The following is a 20,771-nucleotide window of genomic DNA, read 5'->3' as shown; positions in this document are numbered from 1 at the left end:
TGTTTCATGTTCTCTGTGTATATAAAATCTCCCCACTATATTTTCCACTGTATGCATCCGATGAAGTGAGCTGTAACTCACGAAAGCTTATGCTCTAATAAATTTGTTCGTCTCTAAGGTGCCACAAGTACTCCTTTTCTTTTTACAATTCAGTTACTTAACAGAATTGCACCAGGAGAACACAAGGTTTGCCATCTTTAACATGGGAGCTGTAGTGACCAGGATTAGTATGTTTATTTCAAACCCTAATTTGAGGTGAAAGATTAAGGTGAAAGAGAATTCTCATTTTTTCTATTAAAAGGGCACTGATCTTATTAAATTTTCTTATATGTGATGTGACAGGGCTGGGCAAAGGGTTGCAGATTCAGCCCTCTGTCATGTCCGCTCCTCGTTAGGGGAAAAAAATTAGAGCAGGCTGCAGGTAACCTGGCCCTAATTGGGGAGGCGGAGACAGCTGCTACCTAATTAGCCTGGGGCTGCATAAAAGCCTCAGGGGAAGGAAGCCAGGGGAGAGCAGGAGAAAAGGAAAAAGGCAGGGAACGGAAGCAGGAAGATAGCTTTCCCCTCCCTCCTGCCTGCAGATGGTGAAGGGTAGCTTGTACATGGTGAAACAGTGGTGGGAAAAAGCCTGAGAATAAAGTGCACCAGTGGTTACTAAACCTAGGGTCTCCGAGTGCCTTTGTAAACCTTGCAGAGGCAAAAGCCAAGGGGGCCCTGCCACACTCTGCTACAGTAAAATATAAAATTTTAGTAGGTTTACATCTTCCCATGAAGGTAAAAGAGTAACTTGCTCTGCACTTGCCCCACAGTTACTCCCTAATTTTTACAGGGTGTACACTAGGTTTTTGCAGCCCAGAAGAGATGACTACAAAAAGGATGTCTATAGTCCTGGCAGAAAAAGACAGACAATGGTACACGAGAACAGTTATACCTGCATTGTAAAAGGATCCTAAAAGAAAAGTTTAGCTTCTGAAGAAATCAGTGGAGTTACTATTACTGGCACAGTGTAAGACAAAGTGCAGGCTCCCTCTGAGCTGTTCACAAGGGTGTCTTTTGGTACAACAAAACACATCCCTGTTGTCTCAACAAATTAAAACCAGTTCATGTACAGATTTAATTTTTTCCCCACTAACCATACTCCTGGAGGTGACAGGTGATAATTCCAAGAAAATACAGCTTGGTAAGCAAACAGGTGTGATGCTGGCAGACCAGGTGCCTGCTTATGCCAAGGACACTGGGCCTCACTGAACACTGACAAATGCATAGCTTGAAACCAGTCTGGCTCGCCTGTGTGTTAGCATTGTTAAAACAGATATTAAGAATGTGTTACTTTTATAGAATGCTTGTAGGATGCTGCATATATTAATCCTACTTATAATATCTGTATCCCAGGTTATAAGGCAATGCTTAAATGTTTGCTCTGTAACCATAAAAATGTTTGCTAAGACTGCAAACTCCCACAGTCAGGGGAGAAGCATTACCAAGTGTGAAATATTAGTTTACCACAAAAGGTGTTATTTCCTCCCCAACAGAAAAAAAAGTTCTACAGACATCAAACAAGCCATTCTGGAACATCAGTGGACAAAAAATTTTGTTGATTGCACCCTCCACCCATGAAGAGGTTATCTCAAGTGCTTCTATACGAATGCACAAAGCCTTGGTAACAAGCAGGGAGAACTGGAGGTCCTGGTGATGTCAAGGAACTATGACGTGATTGGAATAACAGAGACTTGGTGGGATAACTCACATGACTGGAGTACTGTCATGGATGGTTATAAACTGTTCAGGAAGGACAGGCAGGGCAGAAAAGGTGGGGGAGTAGCACTGTATGTAAGGGAGCAGTATGACTGCTCAGAGCTCCGGTATGAAACTGCAGAAAAACCTGAGTGTCTCTGGTTTAAGTTTTTAGAAGTGTGAGCAACAAGAGTGATGTAGTGGTGGGAGTCTGCTATAGACCACCGGACCAGGGGGATGAGGTGGATGAGACTTTCTTCCGGCAATTCGCAGAAGCTACTAGATCGCACACCCTGGTTCTCATGGGTGACTTTAATTTTCCTGATATCTGCTGGGAGAGCACTACTGCGGTGCATAGACAATCCAGGAAGTTTTTGGAAAGCGTAGGGGACAATTTCCTGGTGCAAGTGCTAGAGGAGCCAACTAGGGGGGGAGCTTTTCTTGACCTGCTGCTCACAAACCGGGAAGAATTAGTAGGGGAAGCAAAAGTGGATGGGAATCTGGGAGGCAGTGACCATGAGTTGGTTGAGTTCAGGATCCTGACACAGGGAAGAAAGGTAAGCAGCAGGATACGGACCCTGGACTTCAGGAAAGCAGACTTCGACTCCCTCAGGGAACGGATTGGTAGGATCCCCTGGGGGACTAACATGAAGGGGAAAGGAGTCCAAGAGAGCTGGCTGTATTTCAAGGAATCCCTGTTGAGGTTACTGGGACAAACCATCCCGATGTGTCGAAAGAATAGTAAATATGGCAGGCGACCAGCTTGGCTTAACGGTAAAATCCTTGCGGATCTTAAACATAAAAAAGAAGCTTACAAGAAGTGGAAGGTTGGACATATGACCAGGGCAGAGTATAAAAATATTGCTCGGGCATGTAGGAATGAAATCAGGAGGGCCAAATCGCACCTGGAGCTGCAGCTAGCGAGAGATGTTAAGAGTAACAAGAAGGGTTTCTTCAGGTATGTTGGCAACAAGAAGAAAGCCAAGGAAAGCGTGGGCCCCTTAATGAATGAGGGAGGCAACCTAGTGACAGAGGATGTGGAAAAAGCTAATGTACTCAATGCTTTTTTTGCCTCTGTCTTCACTAACAAGGTCAGCTCCCAGACTGCTGCACTGGGCATCACAACATGGGGAATAGATGGCCAGCCCTCTGTGGAGAAAGAGGTGGTTAGGGATTATTTAGAAAAGCTGGATGTGCACAAGTCCATGGGGCCGGACGAGTTGCATCCGAGAGTGCTAAAGGAACTGGCGGCTGTGATTGTAGAGCCATTGGCCATTATCTTTGAAAACTCGTGGCGAACGGGGGAAGTCCCGGATGACTGGAAAAAGGCTAATGTAGTGCCAATCTTTAAAAAAGGGAAGGAGGAGGATCCTGGGAACTACAGGCCAGTCAGCCTCACTTCAGTCCCCGGAAAAATCATGGAGCAGGTCCTCAAAGAATCAATCCTGAAGCACTTACATGAGAGGAAAGTGATCAGGAACAGTCAGCATGGATTCACCAAAGGAAGGTCATGCCCGACTAATCTAATCGCCTTCTATGATGAGATTACTGCTTCTGTGGATGAAGGGAAAGCAGTGGATGTATTGTTTCTTGTCTTTAGCAAAGCTTTTGACACTGTCTCCCACAGTATTCTTGTCAGCAAGTTAAAGAAGTATGGGCTGGATGAATGCACTATAAGGTGGGTAGAAAGTTGGCTAGATTGTCGGGCTCAACAGGTAGTGATCAATGGCTCCATGTCTAGTTGGCAGCCGGTGTCAAGTGGAGTGCCCCAGGGGTCGGTCCTGGGGCCGGTTTTGTTCAATATCTTCATAAATGATCTGGAGGATGGTGTGGATTGCACTCTCAGCAAATTTGCGGACGATACTAAACTGGGAGGAGTGGTAGATACGCTGGAGGGCAGGGATAGGATACAGAGGGCCCTAGACAAATTGGAGGATTGGGCCAAAAGAAATCTCATGAGGTTCAAGAAGGATAAGTGCAGGGTCCTGCACTTAGGACGGAAGAACCCAATGCAAAGCTACAGACTAGGGACCGAATGGCTAGGCAGCAGTTCTGCAGAAAAGGACCTAGGGGTGACAGTGGACGAGAAGCTGGATATGAGTCAACAGTGTGCCCTTGTTGCCAAGAAGGCCAATGGCATTTTGGGATGTATAAGTAGCGGCATAGCGAGCAGATTGAGGGACGTGATCGTCCCCCTCTATTCGACATTGGTGAGGCCTCATCTGGAGTACTGTGTCCAGTTTTGGGCCCCACACTACAAGAAGGATGTGGATAAATTGGAGAGAGTCCAGCGAAGGGCAACAAAAATGATTAGGGGTCTGGAACACATGACTTATGAGGAGAGGATGAGGGAACTGGGATTGTTTAGTCTGCAGAAGAGAAGAATGAGGGGGGATTTGATAGCTGCTTTCAACTATCTGAGAGGTGGTTCCAGAGAGGATGGTTCTAGACTATTCTCAGTGGTGGAAGAGGACAGGACAAGGAGTAATGGTCTCAAGTTGCAGTGGGGGAGGTTTAGGTTGGATATTAGGAAAAACTTTTTCACTAGGAGGGTGGTGAAACACTGGAATGCGTTGCCTAGGGAGGTGGTTGAATCTCCTTCCTTAGAAGTTTTTAAGGTCAGGCTTGACAAAGCCCTGGCTGGGATGATTTAATTGGGGATTGGTCCTGCTTTTGAGCAGGTGGTTGGACTAGATGACCTCCTGAGGTCCCTTCCAACCCTGATATTCTATGATTCTAAGAGGAGACCTACACAAACGCTTTGTCTCCAGTTTGAATGCTGGGGGGAAAGAATACAAATCCCTGTTAATAAGAAATTGTATTCCTAAGCTGCTTGAACTCTGAGCCTAAGATTTCTAAACATAAGCAAGGGGTCCCCAGCTGTTTATCTTGGTTTAGCCTTAAAGGACATATAAAGCTTGCATATTACAGCAGCTACTATCATCTTTTGAAACCTAAGACTATATTCATTTGTGTGTGCGTGTATGTTTACCTGTTTTAACCTTGTATATGACTCTCAATTCTCTTTCCTAGTTAATAAGCCTTTAGTGAGTTTACTATAGGATAGTCTACAAGCATTGTCTTCAGTGCAAGACCTAGGATGCACTTGACCTGAGATAAGTAACTGGTCCTTTGGGACTGGGAGTAACCTGAATATTGATATGATTTTCGGTGCAAGGGACCATCTATCACAAAGGCAGGCAAACTTTTGTTTTATTTCTTTAAAGGGAGTGAGGTTGTACTTTTTTTTTTTGCTTTCTAATGTGGAAAAAAAGCCTGAGGCATTTTTATGGGTTCTTTTATTGCCTTTTAGTAAATCTTGGAAATACAAGACATGTCAAATCTGGCCTTCCTGCTTTTGGCGGAGATCTTCTGGGGAGGGGGTCTCCAAGCAGGGTGTATTGTGAGCTTGTACCTTTGCTGGAGGAGTGGAAGCGTGGAATCTTTCCTCAACACATTTATTAGTCATTGGAGTTGAAAAAAAACCCTTCTAAACACCATGGATAAAAATCTGTTCCCCTTTCAATGCTCCATAAAGATTCAAAAGGGGCACAAATGCATTTTCCCTTTTTACAGGTCATCTTTAAACTAATTACCTGAATTAAGTAGTTCTTTTTAGTGGTTGCAGCTATTGAAACACATGAAGAGGTGAGGGGCACTGTAACTTGTTACATGCATAATATAGGAATTTTGTGTAATACATAGCTGAGAAAAACAACAATCAGTATCAATTAAGTTATTTGTTAAACACTGACAGTACTTCAGTGATGTGCATTATCAACATCACAGCAATCAAACACACTGCAACAATCCTGTATGATAAGTAGACAGCATCAATATTTTTAGGGGCTGAGTTTTCATACACTGTTAGGGCCAGAAGGGAATATTATGATCTTCTAGTCTGAACTCCTGCAAAACACAGGCCAGAATTTCATCCACTAACTCCTGCAACTGGAGGAAACTATTCTTTCTACGGTAGAGGGACATGTTTTCACTTAAATCTTGTCTGTCTAAAGTTACGTACCTAAATCTGTACTTTGGCACTTCAATAACCATCTTAAACAACTACCTGTTAATTCAGACATCAAAGTACGGATTCAGATGCTTAATTTCAAACATTCATATCTGAAAATTGGGCCCTAGATAACACTGAGACAGACAACAGCCCAAATCTGACAACGAACTTGAGCCCTTAAGGACTGTTGTGAGGCTTAGTCTTTCAGTGCACATTTTTGTGATCACTGGTGGAGAGTCTAGCTGCAGAATGCTTGAAAATCCAGAAAATACCATTTTGTATTTAGGTTGAGCAATTAATACATGTTCATGAACACATTAATATACATAAAACAGGTCATTTAGTTATACTTTCAAATATAATGGAAACAAATAATTTAATAAAATGAGAAACATGAATAACAAACTGCCAAGTGAATTGTAAATTGCATCCAAGTTGTGAAAACATCTGCCAAAACCCCGCCCCGGAGAAGGGTATTTCTCATCACTTCCCAGTGAGAAAGAAGCGACTGTCTCTTCCATATCTGTTTTATACACACAATATGATTTTTGTAATTTTCTGTTCCTGCAGCAACTTGTTCCTGTATAAGCAAAACAAACTTTCAGGATTGCAGATGAGAAAATAAACAATAGTCAAAATAAATTTACCTGCTGATAGAAAAAATTTAGTGTTGGCTTGTCCTCAGTAAACTGATTCAGAAATCCTTTTGGTAAATATCGGATTCGCAGTTCATATCTAAAAAGAAGGAAAACAGGATTACATCCATAATGCAAGGAGAATAAATCTTCATCACTGTAGCTTTTAAAGAACAGGTTCGACAAGGACCTGTCCTGGATGGTCTACGTATACTTGGTCCTGGCTCAGCACAGGCGTCTGGACTTGATGACCTCTCAAGGGCCCTTCCAGACCTACATATGATTCTATGATTAGGATGTTTAAAAAAAAACAAAAACAAAAAACAAAAAAACCCCACACACCCCAAACCTCTGTATAATTTGCAAGTGCTTTTAAAACTTTATTAAAAAGCAATTTCAGTTTAAATTTAATTAATTAAATGGGAAACCATTTTGACAGCCCAGTTATACTGAAGTTCAGAGGAAAAAGTATACCTGGTTCCCTTTGTTTACTGGGAACCCTCATCTCATCGGGGTGATTTCGAAGGACTGAGCTTTGGCAGGTCTTATGGGTAGGAAGCATGGGGAGGTGAGTAGTAGGTTTGAACCTGTTGCTGGAACAGATGATTATGTTTTCCTGATGGGCTTGCAGGTCTATACTAGTTCAAAGAGGCTGTTATAAGGACTAAGGCATTGACTTCACAGTACCTGGATGGGCTGCCAGGCCCTGCTATAGGTGGTGGTAGCAGCTGAAGCTAAGATGATGGACTACTGGTCGAGCAAGTAACAATTACTAGGTTTCTTGGTTAGCACAAGCATGAATGTTTAATGCACAGCTGGCAAAAGTGAGTACACAGGTGCTGTTCCAAGTGAAAATGGCAACTGATATAGCCCATCAGGGAGCCACAACCTGTGCATTAGCCAAAGACTCATTTTCAGCTGGAAAAGGCTCAGTCTCTTATCAAATAAAGGTGCTGCAATATCTATTCCTGGAACTACCTCAATGGAATTGTTGGGATTTACCTACAGGAGGATTTCATAACAGATAGGCGTATCCCATATTAGGGTACTGAGGTGTATTTAGTAACTCAAAAATCTAAATCCCACCATGACATTGCCACACCATTCAATTACAACAGGAGGTCCAGAGAGGCAGGACTATGGGTCACTTTGATTTACTGGCTATGCCAGAGTTTTAGATCTCCCTAAAGTTTTTGTTTATAAATAGTAAAGCTGTTTGGAAACTGATTGGATATTAAATTATTGGTACTGCAGTGGCACCTAAAGACTCCAATCAGGTGGTTCCTACCCTGAAGATCTTAGAATCTAAGTAATAGTCTCATTCAGTGTAAAACTAGCATTATCACAAACACAATAGCATTTTAGCAAGATGGCCAGCTACATAATCTTTATTGTAATTAGAAACATTTTGAAACCATATATTTAATGGTTTTTGCACAGTGACAAGCTTTTGTTGTGAAATTTCATATTGCTGGTTTCAGCAGGATAGGAAAGGCTGCTTAGCAATTTATAGAAAATAATGTTAAGGATTGCAAGTTAAGGCGCACATACCTGACAAGACAAAATTATTGATTAAAATCACATTAACTTGTTTGAACATGTAATGAATCCGAGCCCCACAAAAATGACGAACAGATACAGAATTTTGATTTGCTGTGTTGCCTATTTCTAGTGTTGAATACTCAATCTATGGTGAATAATATATATAAACATTTTATTATATATATAAAACTACGGATTTACAATACTCAGTTAATTTTTCTTGATATTTTGAGGTTCTCTTCAAAAACACAAAGTGCATGCTCAGTCTTTTGCTAAAATAAAACAAACATTTTAAAAAAAAAACCCAATGAATCTTCAGACTCAGAGATATAAAAAGACAGCTGCATGATGTACAGCAAAATATAAACAAAAATAGTCCTTTTTTTTCCCCCCAACCAAAAACTTAGGCCACCCTGTAGCATGTGTGGGCTCATGTCTGGAGAGGCAAGGTAATGTCATCCATACCTTGTCCAAAACCAGAAAAACTGAAGGAAGTTTATTTCTCCATTGGAAAAAGCCAAATCACCACTACGCTACACTGTGGAGTCAAATGTAGAACAAAGCAAATTTCCTGTTCAAAAAGCAACTATTTTCCCCCTTTTCTCTCTCCTTGTCTTATTTTTCCCTTCTATTGCTTGATGGATCTTCAGTCTTCATCCACATACTAGCTTTCTAAATTTTAAATTTTTTAGAAGTTTTTGTCTCTCTAAAAACTGCTTTTTACGCAATCTTTTATTACCCCCTCTTTTGTACAAGAAGGGAATTGTTATCCATCTCATGTGATTTCAGCATCCTAATGATTAAATACAACCTTAAGGAGGAGGTTGAGATTAAATCGAACTATAAAATATACCAAGAAGCATAATATAAAGGAAAAGGAGCATGTACTATAGTTTTTCATCATGTATGTCACCAACTGCATCAGAGAAAATTGAAACACTCATTATTTAACATACAATTTAATTTTAAAAGTAACTCTAATGCAAAGCCTAAAAGCTTCAGGTAGACTAGTACGATATTTAGTTTCCATTTTACTTTGCCTTTTATTACAACATGTAATATACTGTGGCTAAAACAGAATTAGAAGGACAGATTTAAAAAAAAAAATAATAAAACAAGATAACTTGAGCTACTGAACTCTGCATATATCTGTATCTTGATATAGACTTAAGAAACCCATCTCTATCATACAACAGAAGATTAATTAGCCAAGACAGGACTGAATTACAGAAGCATAATGTACAAACAGGAGATGAGACAGTCCTGTTGGGTGACAGTCTCTGTCCCTTTCAATGAGAATTGTTCCCTAACCATCCCCAACATACTAGTGTCAATGGCACTTCCACCATTTCCCATGGTAGACTATTCTGCAGTATAATAATTACTCATGGTCCAGAAGTCTGTGGTGATCTACATTTTACATGTTCTTTCTCTTAACTTCATACATGTCTTTGAACTATCGTACATAACACCTCTCCTTCCCTGATGCTACTACCCTTCACATGTCACCCCATGAGCATGTACTAAGCAAGATACAGTTATTTAGTTCTTTTAATCTTTCCTAATAAATCATTCTCTACAACCCCATAATAATTTTTATTGCTGTTCTCTCAACTCCCTTCAAGTATCTTTCTGCTAATGAGATGCTCAGAACTTCTTTAGAAATTCTCATCATTAATCTTGGGATGTCAGTTATAATGGGATTAATGGCTGCCTTTTTGCCTGGTTGAGTAATCCCACACATTGAGGAAAAAAACAGAACAGATTATTTCTTTTCCTTCGGACAAAGAAAGTTTTTCAATTTTAATCCCCATTTAACTCAAAACCCCACTATGGTAGCACAGAAACCTCACCTATTTACAACCAAAGCCGGTTTCTTCTTCCCTTGTTTGAATGGGAACTGAAAATTCAAGTGGGTTACACACTTCATATCTCTCTGTAAATCATACAATTTAATCTATTCTTTATTGTACTTTTGTAACCTTAGGAAACCATCACATATCTTCTTTAATGCCATCAATTTAATGTGAATAGTCCTCTAATAAAAAAAAAAAACAACTCTTCTTCTTTCCACATCTCAACATAAGAGTAAACATTTACTGAATACTGTGAGATTCATTCTAAACCACCTCTAAGAATAAAATATGGTAGAGTCACTCACAAGACAATTAACTTAAAATATATTGGCTGGTTAACCATTCATCTTACATTTATACAGATTCTGTCATTCCAAAGTGTTTGACGTTTTAAGACACATGGCTGGCGAGACGAAGGCAGATGGGAGGCTAAGGGAGTCAGCGAGCTGAGCTTGCCAGCAAAGGAAGACAGGGAAGCATGGTTGTGTGTTCCCCACTCCCTTTCCTTAATTTGCAAGAATTCTACAAGGAAGAACCGTCAATGGAGGAAAACGGCATGTTGCCAACATCACTGATAGCTCTTCCTCTGCTTGCACCTGTGCCCCCACACTGCCAGCCAGCCATCCTGACCCTGGAGACTTCCACCCAGGCCCTGGTCTTGACTTGCTGGGAATGCAGCTTGTATGTTCCCGCTGATGAAAGCCAGGCAGGGGGAATAACCTGGGTGTAAGAGCTGTTGGTTGGTGGAGTCCCACAGGAAACAGGCTAGAAAGCTGCAGGAGGAGGTGGCTCAACTGTGTAGCACCCAGGAGTGTGAGGGACTTCATTGACAGGACACACCTGGAAACATCTGGGAAGGAGGATATTAGGCGACCACAGAAGCACCAGAGGAAGAAAGCAAACCAGCTGCTCCATGGGGAGGACACTGGCTGCTGGCCATCTTGCGCAGTAGACAGTGTTCCACCCCCTACCCAGGTCCCCCAATCATCCATGTGAAGAACTGGTATGCTATACCGGCAACAGGAGGTGACAGACAGATCCCAGCGGCTGAGGAGGAGCCCCTTGCCCCAAAAGCTGGGAAGCTCATGGCCATCTCACCCAAGGGGGAACATAAGGTGCTAGTGTTTTAGTACTCCCCCCAGGTGGGTGGAGGCAACCATCTCCTGACCTGATATGATGTCCCGGGGACGTGTGCTTCCTGCCTGGAGATGTTGCACATCGGAGAAGTTACAGAAAGGCTGCTGAGGCTCATCCATCCCTCTGACCACTACCCCAGAATGCTCATGCATGTGGGCACTAATGGTATTATCAGATATGACCCTGAGCAGATCAGCAGTGACTACAGGGCTCTGGGAGTGAGGTCAAGAAATCAGGGGCATAGTTTGTATTCTTGTTCATCATCCCAGTTGAGGGTAAGGGCCCAGGTAGGGACATGTGCATCTTGAAGATGAATGTATGTCTGCAAAGATATGCCAAAGGGAGGGCTTCAGCTTCCTCAACCACAGAATGCTGTTCTGAGAAGAAGGCCTGCTGGGAAGACATGGGGGTCCACCTGACTAAGAAGGGGAAGAGCATCTCTGCGCCCTAACATGGCAACCTAGTGAGGAGGACTTAAACTAGATTTAAAGGTGGCAGGTGACAAAAGCCCACAAATAATCTTAAAAAAGGCAACTTTAACACAGGGCTAGATGTTAGGGGGGACATGGAAAATTATAGAGTCATGGGAGCAACAGAGGGAAATCAGTGGAGGAATCTGCTCAATATCTTAGATGCCTATAAACAAATGCAAGGAGTATGGGAAACAAACTGGAAGATCTGGAAGTATTAGTACATAAACTAAATTCTGACTTAATTAGCAGCAGAGACTTGGTGGGATGAGTCTCATGACTGGATTATGGTACAGATGGGGTATAGGTTGTTGAGGAAGGACAGATATGATAAAAAGAGAGAAGGTGCTGCATTATACATCAAGAATATATGCACTTATTGGGCAGTCCAGAAGGATGTGAGAAGCAGACAAATTGCAAGTCTCTAAGTAAAGACAGAAAGGGTAAAAAATAGGGGTGATGTCATGGTAAGAGTCTACTGTAGACCACCAAATCAGGAAGAGGAGATAGATGAGGCTTTTCTAGCACAAACAACAGAAGTTAGTCCTGGGGGAATTCTGTGCCAATGCACAGTATAGAATGTGTACACAGAATTTCCTTTTCCCCCTCACAGAAACGGGCTGTAGAGCTGCTGGCCACCACTAGGGGACACAGGACCCAGCAGAGCCCAGCTCACAGAGGGACAAAGGGACAGAAGTGGAGGGTTTGGGGCATCTGCAGTTCCCGGCACACCCTGAATGAAGGAGGCGGCGTGCAGGAAACTCCACACAAGCCCAGGATCCAGTATCAAGCTGTTTCTCTCCCTGGGCTCTGGGGGGCCCCCCTTGGCTGGGCTATGGGGGAAGGTGGAGGAGGGGATGCGAGTGTCTGAGCTGGAGGTGCCCCATAGCTGGGCCCTAAAAGAGGAAGTCTGAGTGTCTGGCCCCCCCCGGCAGGGCTCTGACAGGGTATGGGGCAGAGAAACAGGAACTGGGTTGTTGTAGGTTTCAGAGTAACAGCCGTGTTAGTCTGTCTTTGCAAAAAGAAAAGGAGTACTTGTGGCACCTTAGAGACTAACCAATTTATTTGAGCATGAGCTTTCGTGAGCTACAGCTCACTTCATCGGATGCATACCGTGGAAACTGCAGAAGACATTATATACACACAGAGACCATGAAACAATACTCCCTCCCACCCCACTGTCCTGCTGGTAATAGCTTATCTAAAGCGATCATCAAGTTGGGCCATTTCCAGCACAAATCCAGGTTTTCTCACCCTCCGCCCCCCCCCACACAAACTCACTCTCCTGCTGGTAATAGCCCATCCAAAGTGACCACTCTCTTCACAGTGTGTATGATAATCAAGGTGGGTCATTTCCAGCACAAATCCAGGTTCTCTCACTCCCTCACCCCCCTCCAAAAACCACACACACAAACTCACTCTCCTGCTGGTAATAGCTTATCAAAAGTGACCACTCTCCCTACAATGTGCATGATAATCAAGGTGGGCCATTTCCAGCACAAATCCAGGTTTTCTCACCCCCCCACCCCCATACACACACAAACTCACTCTCCTGCTGGTAATAGCTTATCTAAAGTGATCATTAAGTTGGGCCATTTCCAGCACAAATCCAGGTTTTCTCACCCTCCGCCCCCCCCCCACCCCCCCACAAACTCACTCTCCTGCTGCTAATAGCCCATCCAAAGTGACCACTCTCTTCACAATGTGTATGATAATCAAGGTGGGCCATTTCCTGCACAAATCCAGGTTCTCTCACCCCCCTCCAAAAACCACACACACAAACTCAATCTCCTGCTGGTAATAGCTTATCCAAAGTGACAATAATAATATCCAAATAATTATCCAAAGCTATTACCAGAAGGACAGTGGGGTGGGAGGGGGTATTGTTTCATGGTCTCTGTGTGTATATAATGTCTTCTGCAGTTTCCACGGTATGCATCCGATGAAGTGAGCTGTAGCTCACGAAAGCTCATGCTCAAATAAATTGGTTAGTCTCTAAGGTGCCACAAGTACTCCTTGGGTTGTTGTAGGGGTTTCTTTAACTCTCTATTCCTGGGAGAATTTTTCTATGTCTTTGAATTGTTACAGATATCCTGACAGGTATTTTGAAATAAATTACCAAAATAATTGAAACTGGTATGATTATATAGTCTCATTTTGACAAATAAAATATGCAGAATTTTAAAATACTGTGTAAGGAATTTTTATTTTTTTGGAATAAGAAATACCCAGAACACAGTACCTAGCAGTAACGGGCAATTTTAACTATCCAGACTGTTGGAAGACTAATATGGCAAAACACAAAATTTCCAATAAGTTATTAAAATGTACTGGTGACAACTTTTTGTTTCAGAAAGCGGAGGGTGGACAGCCATTTTAGATTTGATTCTGATCACCAGGGTTGAGTCAGTAGCAAATCTGAAGGTGGAAGGCAATTTGGATTAAAGTGATCATGCTTCATGACAGATTTAATTATTCTAACAAAAGGCGGCATGAGAGCAGCAGAAAAAGAACAACGGACTTTGAAACTTTAAACTCAGAGAACTGGTAGGTAAGGTTCCATAGGAAGAAAATCTAAAGGAAAAAGGAGTTCAGGAGAGCTGGCAGTTTCTCAAGACAACAATATTAAAAGCACAACTGTAAACTGTCCCTGTGTGAAGGAAAGATCGGAAGAATGATTAGAGGCCAATATGTTCTATCAGGAACTCTTTAATGATTTGGAAATCCAAATGGAATCCTATAAACATGGAAACACGGACAAACTGATAAGAAGGTGTACAAAAAAACAGCACAAATGTGTAGAGACAAATACAGAAAGGCTAAGGTAAAAATGAGTTACACTTAGCAAATGACATAAAAGGCAGTCAGAGGAGGTTCATTAAATACATTAGGAGCAAGAGAAAGGTGAAGGAAAGTGTAGGTCTGCCACATAACAGGGAAAGAGAACTGTCATAAATATAAAGGGAAGGGTAACCACCCTTCTGTATACGGAACTATAAAATCCCTCCTGGCCAGAGGCAAAACCCTTTCACCTGTAAAGGGTTAAGAAGCTAAGATAACCTCGCTGCCACCTGACCAATATGACCAATGAGGAGACAAGATACTTCAAAAGCTGATGGGGGGGAGGACGGGGAGGGACGACACAAAGGGTCAGTCTGCCTGTGTGATGCTTTTGCCGGGACCAGACCAGGAATGCTCTTCAGAACTCCTGTAAAAAGTTAGTAAGCAATCTAGCTAGAAATGCGTTAGATTTTCTTTTGTTTAATGGCTGGTAAAAATAGTTGTGCTGAATGAAATGTATATTCCTGTTTTTGTGTCTTTTTGTAACTTAATGTTTTGCCTAGAGGGATTCTCTATGTTTTGAATCTGATTACTCTGTAAGGTATTTACCATCCTGATTTTACAGAGGTGATTCTTTTACTTTTTCTTTAAAAAGTCTTTAAAATTTCTTTAAAATTCTTCTTTTAAGAACCTGATTGCTTTTTCATTGTTCTTAAGATCCAAGGGTTTGGGTCTGTGTTCACCTATGCAAATTGGTAAGGATTTTTATCAAGCCTTCCCCAGGAAAGGGGGTGTAGGGCTTGGGGGAATATTTTTTGTGGGAGACGGGGGGAGACGTTTCCAAGTGGGCTCTTTCCCTGTTCTTTGTTTAATACGCTTGGTGGTGGCAGCATAGGGTTCAAGGACAAGGCAAAGTTTGTACCTTGAGGAAGTTTTTAACCTAAGCTGGTAAGAATAAGCTTAGGGAGTCTTTCATGCAGGTCTCCACATCTGTACCCTAGAGTTCAGAGTGGGGAAGGAACCTTGACAAGAACTAATAACTAACAACATCAGGTATGTTGAGGTGTTTAATGCCTATTTTGCTTCAGTCTTTACTAAAAAGGTTGATGATGACCAGATATTCAACACAATAGGTAATAACAAGGCAGAAGGAATGCAAGCCAAAATTGGGAAAGAACAGGTTAAAGAATATTTAAATAAGTTATATGAATTCAAGATGGTAGGGCTTGATGCAATTCATTCTAGGGCACTTAAGGAACTAGCTGAAGCCATCTCAGAACCATTAACAACTATCTTTGAGAACTCATGAAGGATGGATGGTCCCAGAGGACTGGAGAAGGGCAAGCATAATACTATCTTTAAAAAGTGGAACAAAGAGGACCTGGATAACTACAGACCAGTCAGCCTAACCTGGAAAGATACTGGAACAAATTATTCAACAATTAGTCTGTAAGCACCTAGAGAATGATAAGGTTATAAGAAATAGCTAGCATGAACTTGTCAAGAAGAAATCAGGCCAAACAAACCTAATTTCCTTCTCTAACAGGTTTACTGGCCTAGTGGATGGGGGGGAAGCAGTAGATGTGATATACCTTGATTTTAGGAAGACTTTTGATCGAGTCCCACATGATATTCTCGTAAACAAGTGAGGGAAATGCAATCTAGATGATATTACTATAAGGTGGGTGCAAAACTTTTTGGAAGAATATACTCAAACAGGAGTTATCAATAGTTCGCTAAGTGGAAGGACATATCTATAGGGGTCATGCAAGGGTCATCCTGGGTTCGGTATTATTCAATATTTTCATTAATGACTTGGATAATGGAATGGAGAGCATGCTTATAAAATCTGCAGATGACACCAAGCTGGGAAGTGTTGCAAGCACTTTGGAGAATAGGATGAGAATTCAAAACAACGTTGACAAATTGGAGAATGGTCTGAATTCAACACAATGAAATTTAATAAAGACAAGTGCAAAATATTTTATGTAGGAAGGAAAAATAAAATACACAACTACAAAACTAGGAATAACTGGCAAGGTGATGGCACTTATCCTTGTTGAACCTCATCAGATTTCTTTTGGCCCAATCCTCCAATTTGTCTAGGGCCCTCTGTATCCTATTCCTACCTGCCACCGTATCTACCACTCCTCCTAGTTTAGTATCATCCACAAATTTGCTCAGAGTGCAATCCACACCATCCTCCAGATCATTTATGAAGATATTGAACAAAACCGGCCCCAGGACCAAACCTTGGGGCATTCCACTTGATACCGGCTGCCAACTAGACATGGAGCCATTGATCACTACCCGTTGAGCCCGACAATCTAGCCAGCTTTCTACCCACCTTATAGTGCATTCATCCAGCCCATACTTCTTTAACTTGCTGACAAGAATACTGTGGGAGACCGTGTCAAAAGCTTTGCTAAAGTCAAGAAACAATACATCCACTGCTTTCCCTTCATCCACAGAAGCAGTAATCTCATCATAGAAGGCGATTAGATTAGTCAGGCATGACCTTCCCTTGGTGAATCCATGCTGACTGTTCCTGATCACTTTCCTCTCCTCTAAGTGCTTCAGGATTGATTCCTTGAGGACCTGCTCCATGATTTTTCCAGGGACTGAGGTGAGGCTGACTGGCCTGTAGTTCCCAAGATCCTCCTTCTTCCCTTTTTTAATGATTGGCACTACATTAGCCTTTTTCCAGTCATCCGGGACTTCCCCCGATCGCCACGAGTTTTCAAAGATAATGGCCAATGGCTCTGCAATCACAGCCGCCAACTCCTTGAGCACTCTCGGATGCAACGCATCCGGCCCCATGGACTTGTGCACGTCCAGCTTTTCTAAATAGTCCCAAACCACTTCTTTCTCCACAGAGGGCTGATCACCTACTCCCCATGCTGTGTTGGCCAGCGCAGCAGTCTGGGAGCTGACCTTGTTCGTAAAGACAGAGGCAAAAAAAGCATTGAGTACATTAGCTTTTTCCACATCCTCTGTCACTAGCTTGCCTCCCTCATTCAGTAAGGGGCCCACACTTTCCTTAACTTTCTTCTTGTTGCCAACATACCTGAAGAAACCCTTCTTGTTACTCTTAACATCTCTTGCTAGCTGCAGCTCCAGGTGCGATTTGGCCTTCCTGATTTCATTCCTACGTGCCCGAGCAATATTTTTATACTCTTCCCTGGTCATTTGTCCAATCTTCCACTTCTTGTAAGCTTCTTTTTTATGTTTAAGATCCGCAAGGATTTCACCGTTAAGCCAAGCTGGTCACCTGCCACATTTACTTTTCTTTTGACACATTGGGATGGTTTGTCCCTGTAACCTCAACAGGGATTCCTTGAAATACAGTCAGCTCTCCTGGACTCCCTTCCCCCTCATGTTATCCCACTAGGGGATCCTACCCATCAGTTCCCTGAGGGAGTCGAAGTCTGCTTTCCTGAAGTCCAGGGTCCGTATCCTGCTGCTTACCTTTCTTCCCTGTGTCAGGATCCTGAACTCAACCAACTCATGGTCACTGCCTCCCAGATTCCCATCCACTTTTGCTTCCCCTACTAATTCTTCCCGGTTTGTGAGCAGCAGGTCAAGAAAAGCTCCCCCCCTAGTTGGCTCCTCTAGCACTTGCACCAGGAAATTGTCCCCTACGCTTTCCAAAAACTTCCTGGATTGTCTATGCACCGCAGTAGTGCTCTCCCAGCAGATATCAGGAAAATTAAAGTCACCCATGAGAACCAGGGTGTGCGATCTAGTAGCTTCTGCGAATTGCCGGAAGAAAGTCTCATCCACCTCATCCCCCTGGTCCGGTGGTCTATAGCAGACTCCCACCACTACATCACTCTTGTTGCTCACACTTCTAAAAACTTAAACCAGAGACACTCAGGTTTTTCTGCAGTTTCATACTGGAGCTCTGAGCAGTCATACTGCTCCCTTACATACAGTGCTACTCCCCCACCTTTTCTGCCCTGCCTGTCCTTCCTGAACAGTTTATAACCATCCATGACAGTACTCCAGTCATGTGAGTTATCCCACCAAGTCTCTGTTATTCCAATCACGTCATAGTTCCTTGACATCACTAGGACCTCCAGTTCTCCCTGCTTGTTACCAAGGCTTTGTGCATTTGAGAATCTACTGTACTAAATATAGGCACCAGTACAAAATAGCTTTTGATCTTTGCCTTCTGGACAAGTTGCCAAGTTTCTGAAATCTTGATCTTTTAAGTTGTATTTTTCCTTAACTGCACTAATCAGTTATTTCTACAAAGAATTTTTAACAAAGCAGATTCATCACCAATGTTAAAAAAACAATATACATAACAATGGGATGCATCTAATGGTAACTGTCTTATTACTGGATTAACAAATCTTCCAAATTAAATTGAGACTAAGTGTTTTACAATAATTAAAAGTATAATCTGCACATAAATTTGGTATAACACACCTCTGTTTGCAATGCTTGATCTTGCATGTCGAGGAAATGAGAGAGAGCCAATGGTCATTGTGGTATACATACAGCTGTGTTCCTCAACATTCGTTTCCTGAATAGAATGAATGTTATCAATGAACAAATAAGCACTTGGTTCCACTGATAAAGTCTCCAGTGCTCACTGACATCTTTTTGAACCTATCTGGGGGTCTGTGAGAGTTGAAGACCTTGTCTACACTGCTAAAATAGGTGTGTGTGTTTTTACCTTCAGATAACTCATGTGCATGACCTATCTCATGGTAAAAACATGGTGAAGACATGGCACTTTTGTTTTACCATCCGGTAAACTAGGCAAGATCAGCACTATCCCGCTGCCTTGAGATGACCTCACCTAGTTTACCTCACAGTAAAACTGAAGTGTCCTGTTTTCACTGTGTTTTTACCTTGGGATAGTTCATGTGTGTGAGTTGCCAAAGAGTAAAAAACGTACCTTTTTCAGCAGTGAAGACAAGGCCATAGTGGTATCTTAAAGCAAGCTTAAGGCTTGTGTAAGGTACTTCTTACAGCCAGCTACTTCTTGCTCCTTCACTCGCTATAGAATTGCATTCTGCTAATTTTCATTAGGATGGTTACCCATTGGCACTGCTGTAAAACTGGGCTACATGTGCTCTTAAAGCTGAACTGAATGCCATGGGAAGAGAGAAGAGATGTCTGGCTTAAACTGTGGCTGACCTTGTATGTCTGAACTTATTACTTATCCTGAGCCTTAACCACAGCCATAGGAGTCTACTGCAATGTGGTGTGAATACAGAGTCACCTCCCTTACTGTTATTCTGCTCTGCTAGGTTTTCTCCTCAGGACTGGAAATAGTATCCAATAGCATCACAAAAATCACTTATGTTAGGGACAGAATTTGTTCCAAGAATTATTATTATTTTCTATCTCCTCCTGCTGACAGGAAGTATAATCTAAGCATCTGGACTGATCTAAAAGAACATTAGAGAATACATTTCCCGTGTATATTGAATACACAGTCTTAAATTAAAATCATTAAAAAATTCCCAGATGAGCAACAGTTACTGGATTATTATTTTATAGGAAGATATATTAATTCAAGCACTATTCCAGGACATCTCTCCTACTCTACTAATCTAAATATTTTAACAAGTACTGTCATCTGATCCTAAATACTCTGTTTTATAGTATTACAAATATGACAGCAACATTTTGATTGTTCAAAGCAAATCTCTATGGGTTTAAAAGGTATGTCAGGCTGCTTGCATTCGATAAAGCATAAAATGACACTCTGGAGATCTACTGAATAATTTATATCTTATCATGACACTTGTCTGAGGTTTTTGCACAATCCCTTTATCCAAACGTCAAAACAATTATCTAACTTTCCTTTTAAAACTGATTAACTTTGTTTTGTAATGTGTAACATATGGGTTGCATCACATAATACAAATGAAATTGACACTTTGACACTAGGAAAGAAATTTCCACTGCATAAATTATTCACATCTCATATTTGATTCTGGTCATATTATGTGAACAGAATATTCCCCCCCCCCCCGCAAAAGATACTTCAAATTATTATTTATGATAAATTTGATTGAAAAAAAAATATCAATCTGCATCATTAAAGCCTTCAGGAAGCCATGAAATGTCATGTACACAGAAGAAAATGTGCAATATTTCTGACACCAATGTTTTAAACTTTCTCATTTAGTGTGACAGGCTAATCCAGGCTACTCCCTAAAAGTTAATTAATAAACTCACAGGGTCAGATTTGCTAAATGTGGTAAGCATTTACTAGTAAATTATCTAGCAATTTAAGTTTCAAGAAAAAGTCTGCTGCAGTTTCCACGGTATGCATCTGATGAAGTGAGCTGTAGCTCACGAAAGCTCATGCTCAAATAAATTGGTTAGTCTCTAAGGTGCCACAAGTACTCCTTTTCTTTTTACGTGCAGACTGTTAACTCTACTACAGTTCTTCAGAAGAACATATCTGTGGATTTTAAAATGACTAGTAATTCTGCGTAAAGTGTGTTATGGTCAGAAAACTGATTATAATCATAGATTATATGGCCAGAAGGGATCACTGTGATCATCCAGTTTGACCTCCTGCATAACACAGGCCATAGGATTTTCCTGAATTAACTATGAAAATTTCTTACTC

General features: G+C 41.7%; 1 protein-coding gene across 3 annotated transcripts in view; it reads right to left on the bottom strand.

The window, feature by feature from the left end:
* Positions 1 to 20,771, bottom strand: part of PTK2 (protein tyrosine kinase 2) — a 385,991-nt gene that overhangs the window by 214,843 nt on the left and 150,377 nt on the right. For all 3 annotated transcript variants that reach the window (XM_077809747.1, XM_077809744.1, XM_077809746.1), the window contains one exon: positions 6,397 to 6,484. In XM_077809747.1, coding sequence (XP_077665873.1) covers positions 6,397 to 6,484 — 88 coding nt within the window. The remainder of the gene's footprint in view (positions 1 to 6,396; positions 6,485 to 20,771) is intronic.

Source organism: Eretmochelys imbricata, chromosome 2 (genome assembly GCF_965152235.1).
Source record: "Eretmochelys imbricata isolate rEreImb1 chromosome 2, rEreImb1.hap1, whole genome shotgun sequence".
In the NCBI taxonomy this organism is placed as follows: domain Eukaryota; kingdom Metazoa; phylum Chordata; order Testudines; family Cheloniidae; genus Eretmochelys; species Eretmochelys imbricata.
This window is presented reverse-complemented; position numbering and strand designations above follow the sequence as displayed.